Raw genomic sequence first — 27,133 nt, 5'->3', positions numbered from 1 at the left:
AATCCTTCTGCAATAAAAAGTTGACTCACAGCAGGATATGATTATTAAACCAGTTCTTAAAAAGTCTAGATTTGTTTCTATACAAAATATCCTTATTGTTCGAAATGAAATATCTATGTGGTGAAAAACTGTTTTTATATTAACGACCACACTAAAAATACTTGTCTATGAAAAGCAGATAATTTTGTAGGAATCTTATCAATGTTGTAGTTACAATGTAACATAAAATTGAGGCCGCCAAAACCGGAGAATAAATAATGACGGATGAAATTCCAAATTTAAGTTGGATTCTTTAAGAAATGTTTAGCCCAATTTATCTTAAAAGTAATATTCAAAGTAGGAAAATAAAAAAAATGTAGACCACTATATTCATATGTGTTCATAACGACAGATTTCCTAATATAATGTGTACGACTTTTCCAACCCTGACCTTCACACTGACCCTTCCCAAATGAACCCTCTTTATCGCGAGATTCAACAACTTTGTGTTATTTACAAAGCTGCGCATGCGCATTTTTTTAAATTCGAAAACCTGCTTGGTGAGTGACGCGGTTGAGTAGCGAAACAGCAGCGGACAGGACAAGAAACAATGGCGACAGCGGCAACTGCAGCGGGTGGAACGGGTTCAGGGGGACCAGCAGCCGGCCCTGTGGGCGTTGGTACTGCGGTGGGCCGTAAAAAGGATGGAGGTCCTTCCTCGAAATACTGGGAGAGCGCAGAAACCGTCTCTCAGATCGATTCGGTGCGCCAATGGATCGGGAAACACTACAAAAAGGTTAGCGAGTGCTGGTTTTAACCTCCATTTGATTTCTAACATCAAGGCACGCGTCTCTAGCACAATGGATGTGCTATCTAGATATATCTTTCAAGCTATCGCTCCTATTAGGTACTTGTGGCGAACTAGATATATAGATAGATTCATGCATCTAAAGAAGTCTATCACAACATTACCCAACTAACGTTACATGAACATTACATGTCAACAGATAACTAGGCTAACTAACGTTAGCTGCTAACTGAACAGCCTTAGCGTACTGTCCGTTTTGTTTTGTTACACGGCCAACACATTAGCTGAAGAGTTGTCTGTTTGTGTAAGCTACCCATCTGGGGTAGCAAGGTAGCTAACGTAATTACAGTTGTTTTCATCTGACTATCTGAGCGTAGCTGGCTAGCTAACGTTGCGAAAACTAGCTTCGGTAGGTAAGATAACTAAATTAGCATGTTTTGAAACTGTATCATAGATGTAAACATTGAGGTCATCCGGTAAGGCACGGGACTTGATGTAACTAACGTTAGTTAGCTACGTTAACGGTTGGTAACATTGTGATTGGGCAGATAATAGCAAACTGATCATTGGGCCATTAATGTCTTACATTTATGTCTAGCTAATTAGCTGAATCGTCTTGATGGGAAACTTCGACTACCTCGTGTACTGAACTACTTTGCGCTCGGAGACCAATGTGTTCCACACATAACCAAGCAAAGGATTCCTTTGTTGACAGCAGCAAACCATCAAAACATCTCCGCGCGGTCATGTATTTCTGAAAACAACTTTATTGAAAAGAAGTAGCTAGCTACTATAAACTATTTTCTACTTTATTGCTTTTCTTGAAACCAGGAAGACCCTTTTCAGTGACCAGTGAAGGGGCTTCACTGAAAGAAAAGGTGATGTCATATCACCCTGCATATACCTAAGAAAGGCTGCTGTTTTGGTCTTATAATATGTGCTATCTACTCATGAGATCTTGTGTGTGCCTGCATTGGCCATGTGTTTGTCTGACTATGTAGCCTAACACTTCTGTGGTCTCACAATATTCAATCCCTCCTTTGTCACACATGAGTGTGCCGCCCTGACTAACACAGTGGCCTTGTGCTGTCTCAGTATGTCCAGGCAGACTCTCCCTCCAATAAGTCCCTGGCAGGGCTGGTGGTGCAGCTGCTTCAGTTCCAGGAAGATGCTTTCGGACGGAGGGTCAACAACCCTGCCCTCACCAAGTTACCTGTGAGTATCTCCTCCACACACATCTTTACACCTGACCAGGTTGGGACAGGGACGGGACCTACACACACACAGTGAAATTTAAATTAATCCAATACCTTTTTTGGGCAAGGGAAGAATGTGCTATAGAGGGTTGGAGTGCTTCCCGATCACTTCTGCACATTTTGTGTCACAGTAGTTTGCCCTGTCTTTATCTATCTGAGCCAGCTTGTGGGAACGTCCCTCACCTTTTCTTCTGTATTGCCTCATCAGACCAAGAGCTTCCTGGACTTCAAGGCAGGGGGTGCTCTGTGTCACATCCTGGGCTCTACCTACAAGTTCAAGAGCGAGCAGGGCTGGTGAGTAGGGTCTTGATTGAATACTTTAAAAAATGCATCGTTCCCACCTTGGACCAAGAGCACTTATATGATTTGTAGAATTAATGGTTGAAATGTTCTTTCTCCTATGGAATCACATAGAAGGTAGTGGTTGCTTCAAGAGAGGGAGGGGAAATAAGGATGCCCTGTTGAGTTGAGACTGTAAGTAACAAAAACATGTTCTATCCCTCCTATCTGTGCAGGCGTAGGTTTGACCTGCAGAACCCCTCCAGGATGGACAGGAATGTAGAGATGTTCTTGAATGTAGAGAAAACCCTGGTTCAGAATAACTGCCTGACTCGACCAACCGTATTCCTGGTGCATGACATGGAGCAGAAGCAGGCCAATAAGCTGAAGGACATCATCAAGAGACACCAGGTAAGACACGCCCACCCAAATCACACCAACCAATGGTAGGATTGTGTCACCATTCGCCAGACATTCAAATGGCATCATAAGCCATTCCTAACTTCTTTCCTTTAGGGCTCCATCACTGAGGACAAGTCTAAGGCCACCCATCATATCTACCCCTCTCCAACCCAGCAGGAGGATGGTAAGTGATGTGCTCTACTGAGAAAGGAAATAAACCATCCCCTTGCAATGTATATACCATCTACTTTGTTGCTTGATCCCATGAGGCTCAGTTGGTAGAGCATGGCGCTTGCAACGGCAGGGTTGTGGGCTCAATTCCCACGGGGGACCAGTGCAGAGAACTCGGGATAAGTGCATCTGCTAAATTACTAAAATGAAAAAATATATGTATACACTGCTCAAAAAAATAAAGGGAACACTTAAACAACACAATGTAACTCCAAGTCAATCACACTTCTGTGAAATCAAACTGTCCACTTTGAAGCAACACCGATTGACAATAAATTTCACATGCTGTTGTGCAAATGGAATAGACAACAGGTGGAAATTATAGGAAATTAGCAAGACACCCCCAATAAAGGAGTGGTTCTGCAGGTGGTGACCACAGACCACTTCTCGGTTCCTATGCTTCCTGGCTGATGTTTTGGCCACTTGAATGCTGGCGGTGCTTTCACTCTAGTGGTAGCATGAGACGGAGTCTACAACCCACACAAGTGGCTCGGGTAGTGCAGCTCATCCAGGATGGCATATCAATGCGAGCTGTGGCAAGAAGTTGTGTCTGTCAGCGTAGTGTCCAGAGCATGGAGGCGCTACCAGGAGACAGGCCAGTACATCAGGAGACGTAGAGGAGGTCATAGGAGGGCAACAACCCAGCAGCAGGACGGCTACCTCCGCCTTTGTGCAAGGAGGGGCACTGCCAGAGCCCTGCAAAATGACCTCCAGCAGGCCACAAATGTGCATTTGTCTGCTCAAACGGTCAGAAACAGACTCCATGAGGGTGGTATGAGGGCCCGACGTCCACAGGTGGGGGTTGTGCTTACAGCCCAACACCGTGCAGGACGTTTGGCATTTGCCAGAGAACGCCAAGATTGACAAATTCGCCACTGGCGCCCTGTGCTCTTCACAGATGAAAGCAGGTTCACACTGAGCACATGTGACAGAGTCTGGAGACGCCGTGGAGAACGTTTTGCTGCCTGCAACATCCTCCAGCATGACCGGTTTGGCGGTGGGTCAGTCATGGTGTGGGGTGTCATTTCTTTGGGGGGCCACACGGCCCTTCATGTGCTCGCCAGAGGTAGCCTGACTGACATTAGGTACCGAGATGAGATCCTCAGACCCCTTGTGAGACCATATGCTGGTGCGGTTGGCCCTGGGTTCCTCCTAATGCAAGACAATGCTAGACCTCATGTGGCTGGAGTATGTCTGCAGTTCCTGCAAGAGGAAGGCATTGATGCTATGGACTGGCCCGCCCGTTCCCCAGACCTGAATCCAATTGAGCACATCTGGGACATCATGTCTCGCTCAATCCACCTACGCCATGTTGCACCACAGACTGTCCAGGAGTTGGTGGATGCTTTAGTCCAGGTCTGGGAGGAGATCCCTCAGGAGACCATCCGCCACCTCATCAGGAGCATGCCCAGGCGTTGTAGGGAGGTCATACAGGCACGTGGAGGCCACACACACTACTGAGCTTCATTTTGACTTGTTTTAAGGACATTACATAAAAGTTGGATCAGCCTGTAGTGTGGTTTTCCACTTTAATTTTGAGTGTGACTCCAAATCCAGACCTCCATGGGTTGATACATTTGATTTCCATTGATCATTTCTGTGTGATTTTTTGTTGTCAGCACATTCAACTATGTAAAGAAAATAGTATTTAATACAAATATTTCATTCATTCAGATCTAGGATGTGTTATTTTAGTGTTCCCTTTATTTTTTTCTATATATATGTGGGTAGTAAAACATTAAAATGTAAAAAGTGTTTGTAAGAAATGGCAGTGATCCATTCATACGTTTTCTAGTTCATATAAATATGATAAATCTCTTTTCAAACCATTTGATTATATATATATTATATATATATATTATATTATATACTGGTATAGGCGGGGTTGTACTGTAGTCTTTGAATCTAGTTCCTTATGGTCACGTTACTGAGGCTTACTCTACTCTCATATCACATTTCAAAGAAAGTGACGTGTGTGTATACAGTAATATACTGTTATTAATACAGCAGTCGATATGCATTACTTGAGGATGTGTGTGTGTGTATATGCTGATAGCAAGCTGTGTGTTTGTCTTGCAGAGGAGTGGCTGCGTCCGGTCATGCGTAAGGACAAGCAGGTGCTGGTGCACTGGGGCATGTACCCAGACAGGTGAGAGACTGGCACTTTTAGACTACAGCTTTGCTGGTCCACTCTGCCCTCTTACACGTCCACCCACTGTGACCTGTTACTGACCTTTAACCCCTCTTCTCTGTGTGGTCAGTTATGACACCTGGGTGTCCACCAGTGATGTGGAAGGGGATGTGGAGGACCCACCCATCTCTGAGAAGCCCTGGAAGGTGAGGATCGAGCATCCTGTCATGTTTTTATTTATATATATATGCGCCAAATGAACCCCTGCCTCCAGCCTGAATAGTACTAGCAGACAACCCCACCCTTGAGTAGTGGATTAGCTTCGACTCCTCTCCGCCTCTCCTCTCCCAGGTGCATGCCAAGTGGGTCCTGGACACAGATGCCTTCAACGAGTGGATGAATGAGGAAGACTATGAGGTGGATGAGAACAAGAAGACTGTGAGCTTCCGCCAGAGGATCTTCCCAAAGGAGGAGGAGGTAGGCCAAACTCTTGAGGTGTGTGTTATGGATTCTTAGGAAGTGTGTGTCTCGGTGAGTTGCTGCACCACAGGGCTCTGCATGGTGGATTGTTGTCTTGTTCTTGTCTGTGTCGTGTCACCCATCCTTTCAAGCTCTCCTCTCCTCACCACCACATCCTCCCTCTTCTCCTCCTCCCCTGCTCCCCTCTGTGTGAGACTGTTCCATCTTCTCATTCTCTCTCTCTCTCATCTGACCATCCCTCGTGGTTCTGATCAGTCTTCCCGTACACCCGATCGTAAGGAGCGCAAGGCCAACGCCGCCGGGAAGAAGAGGAGGCGCTCGCCATCTCCCCCGACCACCCCAGCCGAGTCTCGCAAGAAGGGTGGCAAGAAGGGGTGAGTCCCCCAATAACTACAGATCTAGGACAAGCTTAACCTTCCCAAATCATAACCTTAGACATTGGGGAGAAAAACACTAAACTGACCCTGGATCTGTGTCTTGGGCAAACTTCACTGACCTTTTGACCTCTTCTCCTGTCCCCAGGAATCCTGGGTCTCACTGGAAGCGTCGTGGCCACCGTGGCGAGGAGGAGGAGGAGGAAGAGGACCTGACCAAGGACATGGAGGACCCCTCGCCTGTTCCCAGCATGGAGGAGGTCACTTTGCCCAAGAACGGTCAGTTGCTTGTCCAACTCATCCCTCTTGTCTCCCTCTCCCACATCTGCTCTCCTCCCTCTCGATCCTTCACTCTGTTCTCTTTCTCACCCCTACCTCCCCGTGGTCCCCCCCCTCCGTCCTCCTTCATTGGATCAGTCACTCTAAATCACATGTTGTAAATCTCCCATTCTTTCCCATGGTCCTGTTTCTTTCTCTCAGTACATCCATCTTATGCTTGTCACCATGTTGACTTGCAGTTTATTCCTCTCTGTAGTAACTGCAGTTTGTTCCTCTCTGAGTTAGAAAAGAACTAATTGTTACACATGTACACTCTGTCCTTGCCAAGATGGGGGGGGACTTTCTTCAGTGGTGCATTGAATGGAGTGCTACTCGCAAAGAGAGCTTACAAGAGAAGAGACAGCCTTTGGCTACTGTCAGTGTATTTCACCCGTACCATACTCTCTGGCTATTCTTCAGCCTATTTTTCTTCTTCCCTGTCCTCAGTGAACCCTAAGAAAGATAGCGAGAACACCCCAGTGAAGGGAGGGGCAGTGGCTGACTTGGGTAAGTGTGTGTGTGCAGAACTATTTCAGTGTTTAAGTATATACCTGTCTCAGTACTAAACTGTCAATCACCGAGATGTATTGAGTCAAGCAATGGATAGTGATGTCATAACGTCCCCTCTCGGTCTTCCAGATGATCTGGAGGATGACTCTGTGGTCTCCGGAGGCAAGGTAACACCTGTTTTTTCTTAACCTTTAATGATTGCCTCTAAATGTGGTCTCTTTTCTATCTTCATTGTAAACTGTTCCCTATTCATCCACAACCATAGTCGTCATTGATAGATCTAGGATCAGATTATCCTAACCCCCACTTCTTAGCATATCCAGAAGAGGGATGGAAAAATATCTGGCCTGGTGTCAGTGTTTAGAAGCAATGTCTACCCATTTTGTAGATTTGGGCCCGGTTTCCCGAAAGAGATGGAACTTAGGCCTGGTAGTGCTGGTCTCGGATCAGCTTTCTCCATTAAAATCTTTCCTTAAAATTATAATTATTTCACAATACTGATGACGGATCAGCTCCTATTACCACCTACAGCTGCAAATATTGAGTCCACTTAGTGCATTGTCATTGGATAAGCATTATAAGTCACCAATTTGGCACATCGTTAGGCTACACACCATGAAATATATTGAGGCAAATTAGACAGTAGCCTACGAGTAGCAAAATATAACTCAGTTGGGTTTTTATATGTCGCTTGTTTGTGTCCATCGCAGAGATACTGGCAACTTTTGTATTTGTAGTCAACTTTGTTCTGAAGTTATCGGCGGTCACATAGACCCACATGGTTTATCAGTCTATGTTTAGCGGAGGTCTAGAAGTGACGCGGGAGGGCAAATAAAGCCAAAATTCTGCTCTCCTTGTTTGCCTATGTTGACCTGATCTCATCTGTGTGACTTCTGTCTCCCCCTGTAGGAGGAGGAGGAGCAGGGCAAGGCCGAGGTCAACCGCCTCATCGACTCCAGCGAGGACAACGTGACCGAGCAGACCCACCACATCATCATCCCCAGCTACGCCGCCTGGTTCGACTACAACTGGTGAGGATGGCCCACTGTTCTTAGTGTGTGGGTAGTGTCTTGGGTGGGGGTGTTGGGCTGTATTTTATGTTTGTGTCTGAGTTTATCCTCCCCCCATCCCTTTCAGTATCCATGAGATTGAGAGGCGTGCACTGCCAGAGTTCTTCAACGGCAAGAACAAGTCCAAGTCCCCAGAAATGTGAGTCTGCAAAGAACACTGCCCCACACACAACTCACTCAACCCATTAAAGAACTGCAGACGCACACTTTCACTAATAATTTTTCGTTGTACACACACACACACACACACACACACACACACACACAATTTTATCTAACACATTATGTCCTTATTTGTTCTGACGATTCAGTGGTTTGTTTGTAAAAATGTGTTTGTCCCTGTCAGATACCTGGCCTACCGTAACTTCATGATCGACACGTACCGGCTCAACCCCCAGGAGTACCTGACCTCCACCTCCTGCCGCAGGAACCTAACCGGAGACGTGTGTGCCGTCATGAGGTGAAGGGTCAAGGGGTCAACATGAAATGGATTCCTTAGGGCAGAAGCTAGGTCATTGTTTGTCAGGGCACACCGTATGCAAAAGGCTTTGTAATATGCGTTTCTTTAAAAATATGACCAGTTTAGGTTGTTCCTTATTGCTCCATTCAGATTCTTTCTGTTTGGTGCCTAATGAATAAGACCCAGGTTTAGTTGGACTGTTTTGTCTTGCTCTAGATCACTGATCAAGAGTGATGATTGTGGTGTATATTCTTTGCATGTATCTAACTACTAGGGTGCATGCGTTCCTGGAGCAGTGGGGGCTGGTGAACTACCAGGTGGATGCTGAGAGCCGGCCCCTCCCCATGGGCCCCCCGCCCACCCCCCACTTCAACGTGCTGGCTGACACCCCCTCTGGCCTGACGCCGATGCACCACCGCCCCCCACAGGTTAGAAAACTACATGGAGCTTTGGCCACATTGCTTTCACCTATTCAGTCCTTTCAGGTCATTGGATACTGAGGGAGTAGGGGCTAGGGGAAGGGTCTTTAAACCCAAGCCTGTTAGTGCCAATAGCGAATTATATCCAAATACACATACAGGCGTTGTGTGTCTGTAGCCATTGATTTTTGATGATTTAATGGGTCACAAATGTTGAGCGATTGTGTGAGAGTGTTCACTGCATCCTCTGACCACAGTGTAATTCCTTTCAACCTCCTCCCCTGTCTCTCCTCCGTCCTTCTAGATCCCCTCCGGCCAGCAGATGATCAACTTCCCAGAGAAGGGCAAAGACAAGCCCTCTGACATGCAGAACTTTGGCTTGCGTAACGACCTCTACTCCAAGAAGAACCCCAAGAGTAAAGGAACCAGCGGCGGCCGGGAGTGGACCGAGCAGGAGACTCTGCTCCTATTGGAGGTACGTCAGTCACAACAGACGTAATCTAAAACCTACCGGCCTATCAGAGCCCTTCTCATTCCTCTATCTCCTCACTACCAGGCTCTGGAGATGTACAAGGACGACTGGAACAAGGTGTCGGAGCACGTGGGCTCGCGCACCCAGGACGAGTGTATCCTGCACTTCCTGCGTCTGCCCATCGAGGACCCCTACCTGGAGAACTCTGAGTCGTCCCTGGGCCCCCTGGCCTACCAGCCTGTACCCTTCAGCCAGTCAGGCAACCCTGTCATGAGCACCGTGGCCTTCCTGGCCTCCGTGGTGGATCCCCGTGTGGCCTCTGCCGCAAGGCAGCCCAAGGCAGCCCTGGGTACGTGTTGTGGGGACTGGGTACGTGTTGTGGGGACTGGGTACGTGTTGTGGGGACTGGGTGCGTGTTGTGGGGACTGGGTGTGTGGGTCATTTGCAAGGGTATTTTATCACAATGTGTTTATTCACAAAATAAAATGTTTTCATTTGTATGTAATATCACGCTGCATGTAGTGTGTCGTAATGATATGGTTGTGTGTGTGTAATATCGCTGTGTGTTTGAACATATCTGTGTGTGTGTGGAGGGACTATCACAAGGTGTGAGTCTGTAGCTAACCACAGTGTCTCCCTCTCTCTCCAGAGGAGTTTAGCCGTGTGCGTGAGGAGGTGCCAGCAGAGCTGGTGGAGGCCCATGTGAAGAAGGTGCAGGAGGCGGCCCGCAGCACGGGCAAGGTAGACCCCGCCTATGGCCTGGAGAGCAGTGGCATCGCAGGAACTGCCCCCGAGGAGCCCGAGAAGACCGGTAACACACACACTCGGAACAGAACACATGCATTCAGATATACATACACACACGGTCGCACATTAGCGAAGGTAGATTAAAAAATACTCTCGAGCGTACTCAAACTATCACAGTTGGTTGTACCTGCACCAAAACTCCAGTATTTTTCCTTCATAGCTCATTCGCCATCTTTTTAAATGGAGCCAATTTGATATTAGCACTTTTTATTTCCATGACTGGTCAAAGCTTGTTTTCTCATGGCTCTCTTGTCCCTCTGCAGAAGACATATGGTGAGCGATATGTTTGGAACATCTCAATAAAGTCACAGTATCAAATAGCAATACATATAGAATTGTGTAAACACACAGGCCTTCATATAAACATACAGAAACATTCTCTCATCACATACATCAAACATACTCATGCATGCAATACTCACTCACACAAAATACTCACCCAGATACACACCCCCACATCTAGATGGAGTACTGAGTGTTACCAGTGGAGGGCAGCAAATAGCCAAGACACACAGACCACAGCTAACAGGTTAGGGCGAGGCTGCTAGTAGCCAGCTGTCCGCAGGTCACCTAGACCTTATTCCTACCTCCTGCATGTGTGTGTGTGTGTGTGTGTGTGTGTGCTCGCGTGAGTAAACCCAGATGTGTATTCTCACCAGAACATTTTGAGGTGGCAGCTGAAATCTAGATGGCCAATGGGGGGGGGGCAGCAGCAGCAATGTAGAGGTTTCTTCAGAGTGTGTGTTATGTCTGTGCCCGGCTGTCGTGGTGTCCAGTGGATTAGAATGGCAGATGGGGAGTGGGGGAAGGGGTTGAAACTGGGTCAACACACTGCCATGTGCCACGGCCTCAATGCCTGGTACACACACAGCTATCGCTCAATCGGCAATTACACATGAATAAATGCATGTTACACATACATGCATCAACAACCAATAAATGGCCTAAATGCATTCAATACCCTCTCCAAAGCAGTCTACCATCTCTCATACAGGTCAATACTCGCATAGTAAAAAATGTGCCCAAATGCACATGCGTGCATGCTTTTTCAAACGCACACATTCATGCACTCTCACTCCACATCGACTCGCTCGCTTTCTCCCACGTTTGCAGATACACACACACACACACACGCACACTGTCATTCCTAACCACAATAATGTCTGAGTCATGGCGAGCGTCTACTTATGGTGCATAATCTGTTTGATGATTTTCTCTGAGAAATGTCTTGTTCTTTGTCTATCCCTCTACTCTAAGCCCCTCCTTCTCTCTCTGTCACTGTAGAGCCAGCAGAAACCGAGAAGGTGGACACAGACTCCGACTCCCAGCAGCCTGACAAGGTGAGAAAGCCCAGGGGCGAGAGAGGTCTTTAGCATAGTTTATTAATTCGACCATAAAAAAAAATACAGCTCACATAAAACTTGAAAAAGCCATATAAACTCAGCAACAACAAAAAAACGCCCTCTCACTGTCAACTACTCTCTCGGCCTATTGCGGACAGTCTGAGCACTGATGGAGGGATTGTGTGTTCCTGGTGTAACTCAGGACTGCCTGAGTTTTCATAACTGTGACCTTAATTGCCTACTGTCTGTAAGCTGTTAGTGTCTTAACAACCGTTTCACAGGTGATTGTTCATTAATTGTTTATGGTTCATTGAACAACCATGGGAAACAGTGTTTAAACCCTTTACATTGAAGATCTGTGAAGTTAATCGGATTTCTCCGAATTATCTTTGAAAGACAGGGTCCTGAAAAAGGGATGTTTCTTTTTTTGGGGGGATAATCATGGAGGATAACACACAAAGTCTGGGACTTATTTCCATTGTGGTCCTCTTGAAACCAGATGGCAAGGCAAAATCGAACATGTTTGAACACAGTATGACAGCGAGATAATAAAACAAAGAAGAACAACATCCATCTCGTTGCAGTTACATCGTAGGATACATTCATATGTGCACAGAAGACGTCACAGTTTTTAACCTTATTTTTTTTTAAAGCTGGCAGTCGTACAGTCTGCCCCTCCATTTACTACTCTCCTTCCATCTTTCGCTTACTCTATTCTTCTCTCTCCATCCATCCACCCTATCTGTCTGTGTTTAGGAAGGCCACGGGGCAAATGTAACGCCACAGATAACATTAGCAGGAGTCAGCTATGCATCAGTGACCACTGTAGAGGCTGAAATGTTCATTAACCTTCATTAGCCATCGCCTATCCACACCGGTTCTAGTCCTGATGGCTTTACTGCAGGCTTATTGAAATGCAGGGCATTAGCTTTGACCCTCGTTCGGTTTTGCATATTTTTCTCCATGGGTAATTGAGAGCTGTCTGGCTATAGTCTTCAGTTTGGTATTTCTCAGCTCTATATCATCCTACATTTGTGTTTCTCAGTTCTGTGTGACCTGTATGTACGGTGCATTCGAAAGTATTCAGACCTCTTGACTTCTTCCCTCATTTTGTTACGTTACAGCCTTATTCTAAAATTGGAAAAAATATATATTATCAGTTGACCCACTACCCCATAATGACAAAGCAAAAACAAGTTTTTTTAATAATTTTTCCCCCCAAAGTATTTAAAAAAAAAAAAAAAAAGTTATTTTCACATTTACATAAGTCTTCAGTCCCTTTACTCAATACTTTGTTGAAGCACCTTTGGCAGCGATCACAGCCTCTGGTCTTCTTGGGGTATGACGCTACAAGCTTGGCCCACCTGTATTTGAGGAGTTTCTCCCATTCTTCTCTGCATATCCTCTCAAGCTCTGTCAGGTTGGATGGGGGGTGTCGCTGCACAGCTATGTTCAGGTCTCTCCAGAGATGTTCGATCGGGTTCAAGTCGGGGCTCTGGCTGGGCCACTCAAGGACATTCACGAACTTGTCCCGAAGCCACTCCTGTGTTGTCTTGGCTGTGTGTTTATGGTCGTTGTCCTTTTGGAAGGTGATTCTTCACCACAGTCTGAGGTCCTGAGCACTCTGGAGCAGGTTTTCATCAAGGATCTCTCTGTACTTTGTGCTGTTCATCTTTGCCTCGATCCTGACTAGTCTCCCAGTCCCTGCCGCTGAAAAACATCCACACAGCATTATTCTGGCACCACCATGCTTCACCGTAGGGATGGTTCCAGGTTTTCTCCAGATGTGATGCTTGGCATTCAAGCCAAAGAGTTCAATCTTGGTTTCATCGGACCACAGAATCTTGTTTCTCATGGTCAGAGTCCTTTAGGTGGCTTTTGTCAAATTCCAAGCTGGCTGTTATGTGCCTTTTACTGAGGAGTGGTTTTGTCTGGCCACTCTACCATAAAGGCATGATTGGTGGAGTGCTGCAGAGATGGTTGTCCTTCTGGAACGCTACAGCTCTGTCAGTGACCATCTGGTTCTTGTTCACCTCCCTGACCAAGGGCCTTCTCCCCCGTTTTCTCAGTTTGGCTACACGGCCAGCTCTAGGAAGAGTCTTGGTGGTTCCAAACTTCTTCAATTTAAGAATGATGGTGGCCACTGTGTTCTCGGGGACCTTCAATGTTGCAGAAATGTTTTGGTACCCTTCCCCAGATCTGTGCCTCGACACAGTCCTGTCTCGGGGGTCTACGGACAATTCCTTTGACCTCATGGCTTGGTTTTTGTTCTGACATGCACTGTCAACTGTGGGACCTTATATAGACAGGTGTGCTTTTCCAAATCATGTCCAATCAATTGAATAAACCACAGGTGGACTCGAATCAAGTTGTAGAAACATCTCAAGGATGATCAATGGAAACACGATGCACCTGAGCTCAATTTCAAGTCTCATAGCAAAGGGTCTGAATACCTATGTAAATAAGGTATTTCTGTTTTTTTATTTTGAACATTGGCTAACATTTCGAAAAAAACTGTTTTCGCTTTGTCATTATGGGGTATTGTGTGTAGATTGCGAAGGAATTGTATTTTTCATCCATTTTTGAATATGGCTGTAGCGTACTACAATGTGGAAAAAGTCAAGGGGTCTGAATACTTTCCGAAGGCACTGTAACCATAATCAGCTGTGTAACACTTTAGTCTTACCTGTCTCTGTCTCAGGCTGAGTCTAAGGACGAGGCGGAGAAGCCCAGTGAGTCTGCTGAGAAGCTGGCCGAGGGACAGAAGGTGAAGAGCGAGACGGCCGAACCGTCTGAACGGGAGGAGGGAGAGAGTGAGGGAGGAGAGGGCAAGGCTACAGCAGGTAGAGTAGATCTAAGCAGAATATATGTTTTGTATTTGGGTTGTATAAGTCCTGCATCGACTTGAATGATAGTGTTTATTCAATGTTTTCGCAACGTTTTCAGACAAAGACAAGGAGGCGGCCATGGAGACCTCAGAGGAGGACAAAGAGAAGGCGGAGCAGGGAGCGATGGAAGAGGAGGAAGAGGAGAGGAAGAAGCTAGAGCCGGACGGGGGGGAGGGGAACATTGCCACTGCAGCCGCCGCTGCCCTCGCCTCAGCTGCCACCAAGGCCAAGGTTTGCTTCTTCCAGAGGGTCAAGGGGATGGCACTTTGTATATCGAATCCCGAAACTACACCGCAAGCATAGCGCTGTTTTTTCGGAATGCTCCGTTTTTGGCGTTCGAAACCAGAAGTATCAAACTGAGGCAGATATCGAAAGCGTGAGCCGGCTTTTCGAAATGCATGAAATAGATCCGAAGCCTTAACAGATGCTTCGGCAGCTCCATTCACTCATGCTATGCTTGTGCTGCCGGTGTAGCATCTCATTGATCGGTGTCAGTTTTGCCCACGGCTCAAAAGCTCTTGCGCTACGCTTATACTACCTGGCCAGTCTAGTTTGGCCGTAAGGCGACACTTTATATTTCCGTTACATCTCTTTCCTCTGTATTCCTCGCTTTCCCTGTAGCACCTGGCGGCAGTGGAGGAGAGGAAGATCAAGTCTCTGGTGGCTCTGCTGGTGGAGACTCAGATGAAGAAGCTGGAGATCAAGCTCAGACACTTTGAGGAGCTGGAGACCATCATGGACCGAGAGAAAGAGGCTGTAAGTAGTGGCCCTGCGGGTGGGTTGTGGGAATTGTAGTTCAATGGGAGACTGCATGCGGGTTGAAGGTGCTTGTAGTTTCAGATCCCTTTGGGGTGTTGAAAGGATTGGATATACATCTGGATTTTAGCGGTATCTATATCAGTTGTCACCCATCCAGGCATTTCAGAGATGTGTGTGAGGGAGAGCCAATGACAGATGGATAACTTGGCTGAACAAAGAAGGTTTTGGGAGTGGGCCAAAATATACAACATAAGCAGAGGAAGTGAAGTGTCAATAAGCAACATTTGCATTAATAATGGGTGGTAATTTTGAGGGGTAGTTGCGGAGTACACAGAGGATAGTAGAGTAAAGAGCATGTAAGCATATGAAGGGAAAGCACTCGGGGAGGGGTCAGGCATCGTTGCTGTGCCCATTTGGATACACATGGTTTAAGAGCAATACAATAAGCTAGTCAACTAACTGCTGGGTGATAGTGGGCCTCTAGTCCAGTGGAAAGTCAGGCTGTGTGTGTGTGTCAGGAGTGTAAAACTCTAAAGAGTGGAGCTGCTGCGGACCGCAGCCTAGTTGAGCAGCCTGATAAATAGTGCATGAAAAGGCCAGCCAGTCGTTACATAACCCTCTGGAACAGCACCCAGGCTGCCTCTCTCCTACCGCTACCACAGGCTGTAAACACTGGGTTATACACACACTGTGTCTCCGTCTTACACACACATATATACAAACCCTAAATCAGGGCACTCCTCACTGTCTTTAGTACTTCATACTCTCCCTCCTCTACAAATGTACTTACACAGGGAATAGACTTCCTCACCTCCTTCCATCTCTTTTTCCACATCTCTCCATCCCTGTGTCTGTAGGGTTTTGGTAATGGAATTCCCCCATTGATTCCGTGTCAGAGAGAGTGTTAGTGGTTTATTGCATGCAAATCAATCCCTTTATCGACATTTCCAGCCATTGCTCCCTCTCTCCTTCCTGCTTCCAGAGTGGTCCTGTTTCACTGCCCCCTCTCTTCCTCCCCACAGTCTCGTTCCATTGCTTTTCCTCTCTCCTTCCTGCTTCCAGAGTGGTCCTGTTTCACTGCCCCCTCTCTTCCTCCCCACAGTCTCGTTCCATTGCTTTTCCTCTCTCCTTCCTGCTTCCAGAGTGGTCCTGTTTTACTGCCCCCCTCTCTTCCTCCCCACAGTCTCGTTCCATTGCTTTTCCTCTCTCCTTCCTGCTTCCAGAGTGGTCCTGTTTCACTGCCCCCTCTCTTCCTCCCCACAGTCTCGTTCCATTGCTTTTCCTCTCTCCTTCCTGCTTCCAGAGTGGTCCTGTTTCACTGCCCCCTCTCTTCCTCCCCACAGTCTCGTTCCATTGCTTTTCCTCTCTCCTTCCTGCTTCCAGAGTGGTCCTGTTTCACTGCCCCCTCTCTTCCTCCCCACAGTCTCGTTCCATTGCTTTTCCTCTCTCCTTCCTGCTTCCAGAGTGGTCCTGTTTCACTGCCCCCTCTCTTCCTCCCCACAGTCTCGTTCCATTGCTTTTCCTCTCTCCTTCCTGCTTCCAGAGTGGTCCTGTTTCACTGCTTTTCCTCTCTCCTTCCTGCCCCTCTCTTCCTCCCCACAGTCTCGTTCCATTGCTTTTCCTCTCGTTCCATTGCTTTTCCTGCTCTTCCTGCTTCCAGAGTGGTCCTGTTTCACTGCCCCCTCTCTTCCTCCCCACAGTCTCGTTCCATTGCTTTTCCTCTCTCCTTCCTGCTTCCAGAGTGGTCCTGTTTCACTGCCCCCTCTCTTCCTCCCCACAGTCTCGTTCCATTGCTTTTCCTCTCTCCTTCCTGCTTCCAGAGTGGTCCTGTTTCACTGCCCCCTCTCTTCCTCCCCACAGTCTCGTTCCATTGCTTTTCCTCTCTCCTTCCTGCTTCCAGAGTGGTCCTGTTTCACTGCCCCCTCTCTTCCTCCCCACAGTCTCGTTCCATTGCTTTTCCTCTCTCCTTCCTGCTTCCAGAGTGGTCCTGTTTCACTGCCCCCTCTCTTCCTCCCCACAGTCTCGTTCCATTGCTTTTCCTCTCTCCTTCCTGCTTCCAGAGTGGTCCTGTTTCACTGCCCCCTCTCTTCCTCCCCACAGTCTCGTTCCATTGCTTTTCCTCTCTCCTTCCTGCTTCCAGAGTGGTCCTGTTTCACTGCCCCCTCTCTTCCTCCCCACAGTCTCGTTCCATTGCTTTTCCTCTCTCCTTCCTGCTTCCAGAGTGGTCCTGTTTCACTGCCCCCTCTCTTCCTCCCCACAGTCTCGTTCCATTGCTTTTCCTCTCTCCTTCCTGCTTCCAGAGTGGTCCTGTTTCACTGCCCCCTCTCTTCCTCCCCACAGTCTCGTTCCATTGCTTTTCCTCTCTCCTTCCTGCTTCCAGAGTGGTCCTGTTTCACTGCCCCCTCTCTTCCTCCCCACAGTCTCGTTCCATTGCTTTTCCTCTCTCCCGCTGTACCGTTCTTCCCTTCTGTCATAATGTCCGCTATCCTGATCAGCTTGTCTTTATGGCTTATACTCTTAAAAAAAAAAAGATTTCCTTTCTCTTCTTGTTCCTCTCCTTCATTCTTTGATTTATCAATCCATGAAATGAAGCTGTTTCTGTATCACCACCCTGCTCCATATACCACTGAGTTGGTTTATCATCCTCTCTCTCTGTCCAATGAAATTAGCTTTATTGACATGATTATCTTTTCAAAGTGATACTATGAGTAATGATCATCCTTCTACTTGTGGACAGTGGGCTTTTGAGAAGTGAAGGGGAATGATAATCTTGATTAATAGTATGATAAAATGATGAGACACCCCCCTCCAGTTGGAGTTGCAGAGGCAGCAGCTGCTGACGGAGCGCCAGGCCTTCCACATGGAGCAGCTGAAGTATGCTGAGATGAAGGCTCGCCAGCAGATGGAGCAGCAGCAGGCCAACACAGTGGCCCAAAGCCCCGCACCCCACCATGGTCCCCCAGGGCCAGGCATGCACCACGGACCCTCCCACCACGGACCCCCTCCCGCCATGCACTCCGGACACGGCCCTCCCGGACCCGGGTTCCACCCCATGGGTCCCCACCACCCGCAACAGACCGGTAAGGACACACACACTGGAGCACACCATTTCTCAGCAAAGAAGCACACAAAGACCCCAAAAGTCCTGGAACTATATCCAAGGCAAGGGAATAACACCAAATATCAGCTCGGAAATATTAGTCTGTTTTCAAAAACATGTTCCAGCACACTGATTCTGTGATAGGCCAAGAGTCTCACCAAGCCTCTCCTTCTGTTTAGGACCAATGGGAGGGCCCGGTCAACCCATGCCAGGACGCATGATGCCTGGCGGCCCCCCCACTGGCAGCATGCCTCCCATGATGGGTCCCCGCCACCCTGGAGCCCCCAACGGCATGTGTGAGTAAACTATCCGTATCCGCCTTCCAGATCCTAATCAGCCAGAAAAGTGTGTGTGTTGGTGTGTCCCATTCTCAAACCAGTGTGTTCTCTGTCCTCAGACCCTGGCCCCTCGCCTGTACAGGCTGATGGTATGCCCCCAGCATCTGTGGGACCTCAAGCGGCAGCCCCAGCACGAGTTGCTGACAGCTAAGATCCCTGCCCCCAAACAAACACACACCAACACACACTCACCTCTTATAAAACCTCAGCTCATTGATGGCCTTGCTACTGGCTGACTGTTCTCTCAGCTCCAAAAACTCATCCTGGCTTACACACACACACACACACACACACCTCCCTCTCAGGGCACAGCGTCAAGGGGTCTGTGGCTCTGGCCCTCCAAGTAAGAACACTGTTTTCTCCTCAGTCAGTCTGGTGTGGGACAAATCAGATAGGCTCCTCCCAGTCATTTTTAAGAATATATTGTGTGTTCTCTATTTTAAAAGAATATGAAGCTGATATTCCTGGAGGAAATCGGAAAACTCCCACTTTTCCCTCACCTTTTTAGAATGACGCAGTAGTCTCTTCCTCTCCTTCAGCGCAACACCAACTCCCTCTCTTCCTCCCCCTCCCTCACGTCTTCCCCCAACACAAAACCAGGGGGAGCTAGTTGGGTTTGAGGGCTAGTTGATCGTTTAGGGACGTGTGTTGTGTACTGTAATGAATGGGATCATGAAGGTTCCTTCGACACACACAGAGGGGGCCAGTAACCCTCCCTTCACACACACACACTCACTGAGAATCTACCTCTCCACTTCGCTCTTCTGAAGCTAAAAACACTGTAGTCCAAAGTGTGTGTTCATGTGTTTGTGTGTACGTTGTTGGTGTGTCAGAAGAGCAGAATGTGCGTACAGCTGAGACAGGTGTTTGACTGTCTGCTCGGCTGCTCTGCCCCCCGCCCCTCCTATCACATGGGTCAAACCACCGATCGATGGGGGTGTCCAGAGGGCCCATAACTCATAGCCCCCACCAGCCAGGCATAGCACTGTACTACTCACACACTTAGCTGAACCCTTCTCTAGTACACTGGAGGCTGCTCACACACAGGCCTAATATCCCACTGACATTCATCCATCCTTTTAGTGAGCTAGATGTGGTGATATAGTTGAAGTTAAAAACCATGAGCTCCTCCTCAGTGGTGGAGTGGGCGTCTAGCTGTTCTGGTGCTGACAATGTAGCTGCTAGCGCTACCTCTCTTCATCCATCTTCGTTCATTTCAACACCCCTCTACACCTTTCTGCTACCGCTACCTCTCTTCATCCATCTCCATTCATTTCAATGCCCCTCTACACCTTTCTGCTACCTCTACCTCTCTTCATCCATCTCCATTCATTTCAATGCCCCTCTATACCTTTCTGCTACCTCTACCTCTCTTCATCCATCTCCATTCATTTCAATGCCCCTCTACACCTTTCTGCTACCGCTACCTCTCTTCATCCATCTCCATTCATTTCAATGCCCCTCTACACCTTTCTGCTACCTCTACCTCTCTTCATCCATCTCCATTCATTTCAATGCCCCTCTATACCTTTCTGCTACCTCTGCCTCCTTTCTCTTTGTCTGTCTGCTACCTCTCTAGAACTGCTCTTGCTCTCTGCTAGCTACCTCTCTGCTCTGCGTACCCCTCTGCTACCTCTAGTACCCCTCTCTCATTCGCTGCCCACGTGACTGCTGCGTTACTGTTAAACCCCCCTCAGGTAGAATATCACATACACACAGCGTCTCTCACGCTCTCACACACTTCCTCATTCAAGGTCTTTCCAGTCTGTTATATCACAAATGATGAGAACCCCCTTACATCTTGTATCTTTTTTTTGTTTTATGGTCATGTATTTTTAAGAATAAACTTTGTGTAGATTTCAGTTATCTTTGTTCTTATAAGTTTGTAGCATTTAAAAAAAAAATGTTTGTTCAGGTCTGTTGGTATTTGGACCTGGACAATGTCTAATAAATTGTTTTTGTATTAAGTGATGTCTGTTTTCAGTAGTTCATTTTATTATGAACAAAATGTTGGATTTGGTGCTTACACTTGATTGAATTTATAGATTTGTATTATTTTAGGGAGGGACTACAATATCTAGACTAGAGCATGACGAAATGGTCATTATCCTGGGGAATAGGAAAGAGAATATTCTGAACTTCCTATCTTTCTCTATACATATTTTGGGGTAATCATTTTATGCTAGCAAAAAATAACTAAAGCCATATTTCATATTAAACACTGTCGGACACAAAACCACACCTCAAAGCAAAACAATCAGCTTTTGACTGGTGAGGGGTCTAGGGCAAAGTGCTACAGGGGAGAGATGGTCTTTGTGTGGTTGTTTTGCTGCTTAGGCTCTTATGCAGCAGCTGCAAATGCATATGAGGAAAAATGATAACAGCATCTATTCATCCTGATGTCATTTAAGCCCTATTCCCAGGCAGCCAGCACTGTAATCTGGCAGGAGGGGGGGATTTCTCTCCCCATGCAGATTGACCAGGAGGATGTTATTGAGAGGGATGAGGGGCGATTATGTCTTGGGTGGGGAGGGGCGATTGTCTTGGGTGGGGAGGGGTGTTTTTTTTGTCCCACTTTGTGCCATCTGAGCAGCCGTAGAGAAGGGAAACAGTGATCGTACAGAAACATTAATGACAAAGCATCACCGTTTAGAACAGAGTTAGACAACCCAGGTCCTGGAGTGCTGCAGGCACTTCATGTTTGTAATTTAACTGACCTGAAAGACCAGGTGTGTTGAATTTAGGCAATCATTGAACTGATCAATCAGCTCAGTTGGTCAGGTGTGGTGCCTGAAACCGAACAGGGTTGCCTACCCCTACTCTGTAAGATCTACTTCTCTTCACATAAACAGGCTCAATGTTTTGAACAGCTCCTCTCCTCCAGATCTGAAAGAGCATCGACACTGAACAAAAATATAAATGCAACATGTAAAGTGTTGGTTTCATGAGCTGAAATTAAAAATCCAGAAATGTTCCATATGTACACATTTCTCAAATGTTCTGCACAAATGTACTTACCTGTTAATGAGCATTTCTACTTAGCCAAGATGATCTATCCACCTGACCAGGTGTGGTATATCAATAAGATGGTTAAACAGCATGATCATTATACAGGTGCACCTTGTGCTGGGGACACAGCACAATGCCACGGTTGAGGGAGCATGCAGTTGGCATGAGAGCTGTTGACAGACATTTGAATGTTTAGAATGTTTTTGAAGTGGTTTTAGAGAATTTGGCAGTACGTCCAATCGGTCTTACAACTGCAGACCACGTGTATGGCGTTGTGGGCGAGCGGTTTACTGATGTCAACGTTGTGAACAGAGTGTCCCATGGTGGTGGTGGGGATATGGTGTGGGCAGCTACGGACAACAAACACAATTTTATTTTATCGATGGCAATTTCAAAGCACAGAGATAACGTGCTGAGATCCTGAGGCCCATGGTCATGCCATTTATCAGCCACCATCACCTCATGTTTCAGCATGATATTGCACAGCCCCATGTCGCAATGATCTGTACACAATTCCTGGAAGCTGAAAATGGCCCAGTTCTTCCATGGCCTGCATACTCACCAGACATGTCACCCATTGAACATGTTTGGGATGCTCTGGATTGACGTGCACGACAGCGTGTTACGCTAATATCCAGCCACTTCACACAGCCATTGAAGAGGAGTGGGACAACATTTCACAGGCCACAATCAACAACCTGATCTATGCGAAAGAGATGTTGCGCTGAGGCAAATTGTGGTCACACCAGATACTGACTGGTTTTCTGATCCACGTCCCTACCTGTTTTAAATTAAAGTGTCTGTTACCAACAGATTCATATCAGTATTCCCAGTCATGTGAAATCCATAGATTATGGCCTAATGAATTTATTTCAATTGCCTTATTTCCTTATCTGAACTGTAACTCAGTCAAATCTTTGAAATGATTGTGTATTGCGTTTACATTTTGGTTCAGTATAAAAGCATGGCAATATGGTGGATAGGACACCTATCCAGTCCTTGTGTTTATCAGTGGTCACAGAGGAAAGAAGACAAGGGGATCAACCTCCCGATCCACACTCCTCCCTTTGTCCCCCATACACTCTCCCTCCTCTTCCTCAGCTGAGTGAGTGGTAGAGATAGACGCAGCGAGAGAGTGTGCTGCTGATGGGCACGGGGATAGAGACGAGCTGCTCCCTGGATGAGTTGAGATGTTTCATAATTGGCACAGTGTCTCCCTCTGCCTTCCCACAGCTGTGCTGATTCTGCCACCACCGATGAGCGTTACTCCTCACAGCTGAAGCATGGCTCTACTTCACAGTCCCTTTCTCTCCTCGGATTCCCCCCCTTTATGTCATTCTCCTCATCTTACCTTTACCTTGATTTTTTACTATTTCTTTTTCCCCTCTGCTCTCTTTTTAGTCCCGTCTGTCTGGTTCCTCTCTTTGGTTGCTAAGGCAACAGATGAAGGACCCTTAGTAATTGAAGTAGACAAACACGCTGCTGTTGTTTCAAACTGTTTTTAGCCTCAGCCCAGCAGTCTTGCTTGCTAGTAATGTCAATAGTGCATCAATTTCATCCTTCCCTTTGGACCGACAGTCCAGCTCTATGTGCTTGATTTAGTGTCTGTAAACATAAACAGATGCATAAGTATCATCCATAAACAGATTCATGAATATGAAGTGATTTGTGTTGACAGGCCCTAAACAGGTCTATGAATAGGGTATTGGGAAGAGGAGAGAAGTGTCCTCCCAAACATTTCCTTACCATAATGCATACAAACCTAGGCGTCATTTCCCAGTTTTCTATGTGGATGCAGTAGATGCTCTGTGCCATTGAAAACATATTACCAGCGCAATGCAAATGTAGGGACGGATGAAGCAAATAATGCCAGCCTGTGTGAGCAATATCTGTTTATTTTTTATTTTTAGCAGCGTGTTTCAAAAGTGTGTGTGTGTGCGTACGCCTGTGCCTGTGTAACAGGTAGGTTCCATCTCTATCTGACGCACAGAGGGTCCTTGCCCTTTGTCGGAGGGTGTTGCCATGGTGACATTTTTCACTGTAGAGCACCAGAGTAAGTAGCGCCATGGGCAGTCTATCACACTGGTTAGTGTCAGAGAACAGTGGCTTAGTGCTATAAGGATAATAATCATGGACTGTGTTGAAACAGCGCTTTCACCATGCATCAAGCACTTCACATTCTGTATGGTTAACTCCATCCACTACCAATACATAGCATCCACTTAGAGTAGGTGGTGCACGGCAGCCATTTTGTGCCAGAGACTTCACCACACATCAGCTTTTGCGCTAATACAAGTGTTGCGCGTGTGTGTGCACATACTGGTCACGTGTGTGTGTGTGTGTGTGTGTTGTGCTCCTGTCTGACAGGTTGATGTCTCATACTGTAAGCGCTGAGGGGGATGCGAGCGAGGGGTTTATTAAAGATGGAGGAAGTAAAAGTAGGGCGGTGGTTCACACTGCCAGAGGGGGTGCTGGGGAAAGGAGTGACGTATGCAAATCTCTCCATCTCCATCTCCTTCACCCACCATCCCTCTCTCTTCACAGGCATTCTCATCTCATTGTTGTAATTACTCCAACCCAGGTATCAGACCATATTAACTTACGGTAGTATTGCCCAACAATTCTCAGTTATTACTCAATATTTACTGTATTTTTGGAGGGAAATGGTCAAACAAGCTTTTAAAAAACCTGTCTGCCGTTGTACTGCAGTCGCCCATCTCTCTCTTCTCCCCTATGAAGTAAACTGTGACCTGTAAATGACACTGAAAAAGGCCAGTGTGAACTACCCTGAAATCACATTTAGATGCCATTCAGTTGTCCAGATGCAATGTAAACACTGGCAATGGATGACTCATGCATAAAGTAACATTATACACACACACACAATCAGCCTCACTTACCGTGCTTTTAGTTGTACACAGGACTACCAAATGTTCCCTTCAATTGCTCCGGTTCTGTTCTTCCGCTCGACTGATTGAGTGAAAGCCATTGCTGTGCAGTACTTAGCTAATTATCCCAGTCATAGGCTGTAAAAGTGCTGTCGACAAGAGTTTTCAGTGCTTCCTAATGGGCAAAGCAACTCTGGCAGCCCCCGCATGGATTCCTGCAGTTCTGTCATCTTTCTGCTGGGTATTTGATGAGAACGCATTAGCTGTGAACACATGAGGGGACAATGACAATAGAGCTCTCTCTCTTTCTCTTTCTCTCTATCCACACACACACACACACACAAGCTATTATTACCTGCGTTCCGACGCTTCATTGCGTCCTGGGCGACGGATACATAAACATTCCGTTTCGCCCCACCTCCCTCATTACCTGCATCCATTTTGTCTGCTACTGTCTCAAACTTCAAATTATGCAAGAAGAAATCCTCAGTGGCTCGACAGTAGGCTACAGTGGCTTGGATTGTCCTCTATATCCACGGCCCACTTTGACTATGTGATATAATGAAAGTACAGAAATGCAGTCTGATACTGTCAAAGTGTATGTGTGTTGTGTGCGACTTACTTCCATTGTTCTCTCTGCCCAGACCCCCCACGCCAACGCTTCAACAGGCCCTACTTTGCTGTTGATGACACTGTCATGCCATGTTTATTCATGAATCAAATCAAATCCAATGTATTTATAAAGCCCTTCGTACATCAGCTGATATCTCAAAGTGCTGTACAGAAACCCCAGTCTAAACCCCCTAACAGCAAGCAATGCAGGTGTTGAAGCACGTATTTACCTTGTATGAACCTTGTATTTACTGACTCACTATGTCAACGTGGAGTCTGTAGAATTAGGAATGGTGGAGTCATGAGTCGCCAGCCCCTCTCAACTCTCACTCTCATATTGGTCATTGGCCTCGGCTGACTGGTTCATGTGCCTAACATCCACCAGTCTCATTGGAGCCAATGTTGCTAAATTGATCTCAATGGTTTACTGGAATTGACGTACGAGAGGCGATCAAATATTGACACGTGCCAGGCGGTGCTTTATTTTGACACGGGTAAATATGCAGAGAGGAAAACTGGTCCAGGGTATGTCTGGTTAACAAGGAAAAAAAAGAGAAGTCAGTTTGTTAATGTGTGTGTGTGTGTTGTGCGTTTGCGTGTGTGTGTTTCCATCTGTGTATTAGACCATTCTTGTATACTCCCGTCTTAGTTTCTGGAGCCTGTGAGTGGGTGGTTAGCCTTGGCTATGTACATAGTAACAAACGCTTTTGCAAATTATTGAAGCTTTTCTGCTGGAGGAGGGAGGAAGAGAGAGAGCGTGCGAGAGAGAGAGAAGGATGAGGAAAATGTTGCTGCTGGGTGCAGAGAGAGGGGGAGGGGGGGGGTGATTGGAACGGGTGAGGCTGAAGCTTATGTACAGTACGTATGGAGGAGGGGGACGATGGTTTGGATGATTGGCGGCCAGTGCAATGTGCTATGTTTGGGGTTTAAGCGAAGGGGTGGGGGTTTAAAGGGGGGGGCACAAACAGTTTAGTTCTGCTCTGGTTAGCAGCACGTCAGCTTGTGTTCCCCAAAGCCCAACCCGGTACTAGGAATAGCAGCACTGCTCAGACGGCAACGGAAAAAAGGAGTAGGTGGGAGGAGGGAGGAGGAGGACAAAGAGGGATGGAGAAAAAGGGAAGGCTGTGGCAGTCTGTGTTTTAACTGGTCTGGAAGTGGATTGTAAAATACATCTGGACCATGGATCTGTAAAATGAAATCTGTGCGTGTCTGTCCATCCGAATATGCATTGTATGACTCGTATGCATGTCACAACCAGAAGTACCATGCATGTTACTATGCACTCTCATCCAGGAAACAATGTAAGCCGCATGAGAAAAAGAACCACTGACTCTTCTCCAGTTCATTAATAAAGACCTCATGCCACACCACACACACAACTACGAGTAGGTGCACACACAGTCACACACATAGACACCCCCCCGCCCCCCACTGTCTCTCCCTCTGTCTCAAACTCCCACGTGAGCGTGTTCACTGGGCATGTATAGCTGGAATTCAGAAGAGAAGCAGCCTAAAAGGTCATTGTCTGGCCTCATTAGTACTATCTGACACACAGCTGTAATAATGAAACCATAATGAGATATTATTAGTAAGTATATACAGTGATGTTGGTCATCTGTTAAACTCTTCTCCAATCTTACTTTATCATGTTCATACCTGACACAGGATATGTTACCCACACAGCAAACATCTTGCAGTGTTTCTTAGATAAAGGTTAGAGATAACGGTCTAATGTCTGTTTGTCAATGGTATAATCTACAATAGCTTTAGAAACATTCTGAGAACATTCCAACAACGAAGCTGAAGGGAGGTGTTTCTAGAACATTGAAGAAAACGGGAATCAGAGGGGAAAATCCAAAAGCCTCAGTTTTTCTTTTTTGGTTAGATGGGTAGGTATGACCTTTGAACCTCCCACCTTTCCAGTCTGACCTACGATGACGACAGTCTTGCCCCAGGGTGTCTGAGAAACCGCCTAGTTGTTACATTGTTTGTTTTGTTATTGTGTGCGTGCATGCCTGCCTGTACCCAGTAACCCTGTGTCACCGCAACCGGATAATAAGTGGGGGGGTCAGTCATATTTTTGGGGAGAGGAGAGTAAGGATTTATGTCTAATCCCAATGTTGTTGACGGCCCCGTGTTCAAAATTAAACCGATTGGTGAGACTGTCATAACAACAGTCCTGGTTAGAACAGACATGAAA

The 27,133-nt window shown here is 46.8% G+C and overlaps 1 protein-coding gene across 3 annotated transcripts; it reads left to right on the top strand.

Moving 5' to 3' along the window:
* The first annotated feature begins 528 nt into the window (after positions 1–528).
* Positions 529–20,395, top strand: LOC112222931 (SWI/SNF complex subunit SMARCC1). Of its 3 annotated transcripts, none has more exons than XM_042304627.1 (26): positions 529–775; positions 1,883–2,002; positions 2,252–2,337; positions 2,559–2,733; positions 2,839–2,908; positions 5,035–5,104; positions 5,217–5,292; positions 5,438–5,563; positions 5,846–5,940; positions 6,089–6,219; positions 6,706–6,765; positions 6,898–6,935; positions 7,678–7,799; positions 7,906–7,977; positions 8,185–8,298; positions 8,573–8,726; positions 9,022–9,192; positions 9,274–9,538; positions 9,839–10,000; positions 11,254–11,336; positions 14,041–14,182; positions 14,286–14,458; positions 14,849–14,983; positions 17,799–18,066; positions 18,266–18,382; positions 18,484–20,395. In XM_042304627.1, exons 1-26 carry the CDS (start codon positions 590–592, stop codon positions 18,573–18,575), a joined length of 3,303 nt encoding a protein of 1,100 aa, XP_042160561.1. In that variant the 5' UTR covers positions 529–589; the 3' UTR covers positions 18,576–20,395. The 3 variants fall into 3 exon arrangements, with proteins under 3 accessions (XP_042160561.1, XP_042160560.1, XP_042160562.1); XM_042304626.1 differs by having other exon boundaries at positions 5,822–5,940; XM_042304628.1 differs by having other exon boundaries at positions 530–775; positions 5,822–5,940; positions 11,281–11,336.
* The last annotated feature ends 6,738 nt before the right edge of the window (positions 20,396–27,133 follow it).

This window comes from Oncorhynchus tshawytscha, linkage group LG23 (assembly GCF_018296145.1).
Source record: "Oncorhynchus tshawytscha isolate Ot180627B linkage group LG23, Otsh_v2.0, whole genome shotgun sequence".
Taxonomy (NCBI): domain Eukaryota; kingdom Metazoa; phylum Chordata; class Actinopteri; order Salmoniformes; family Salmonidae; genus Oncorhynchus; species Oncorhynchus tshawytscha.
This window is presented reverse-complemented; position numbering and strand designations above follow the sequence as displayed.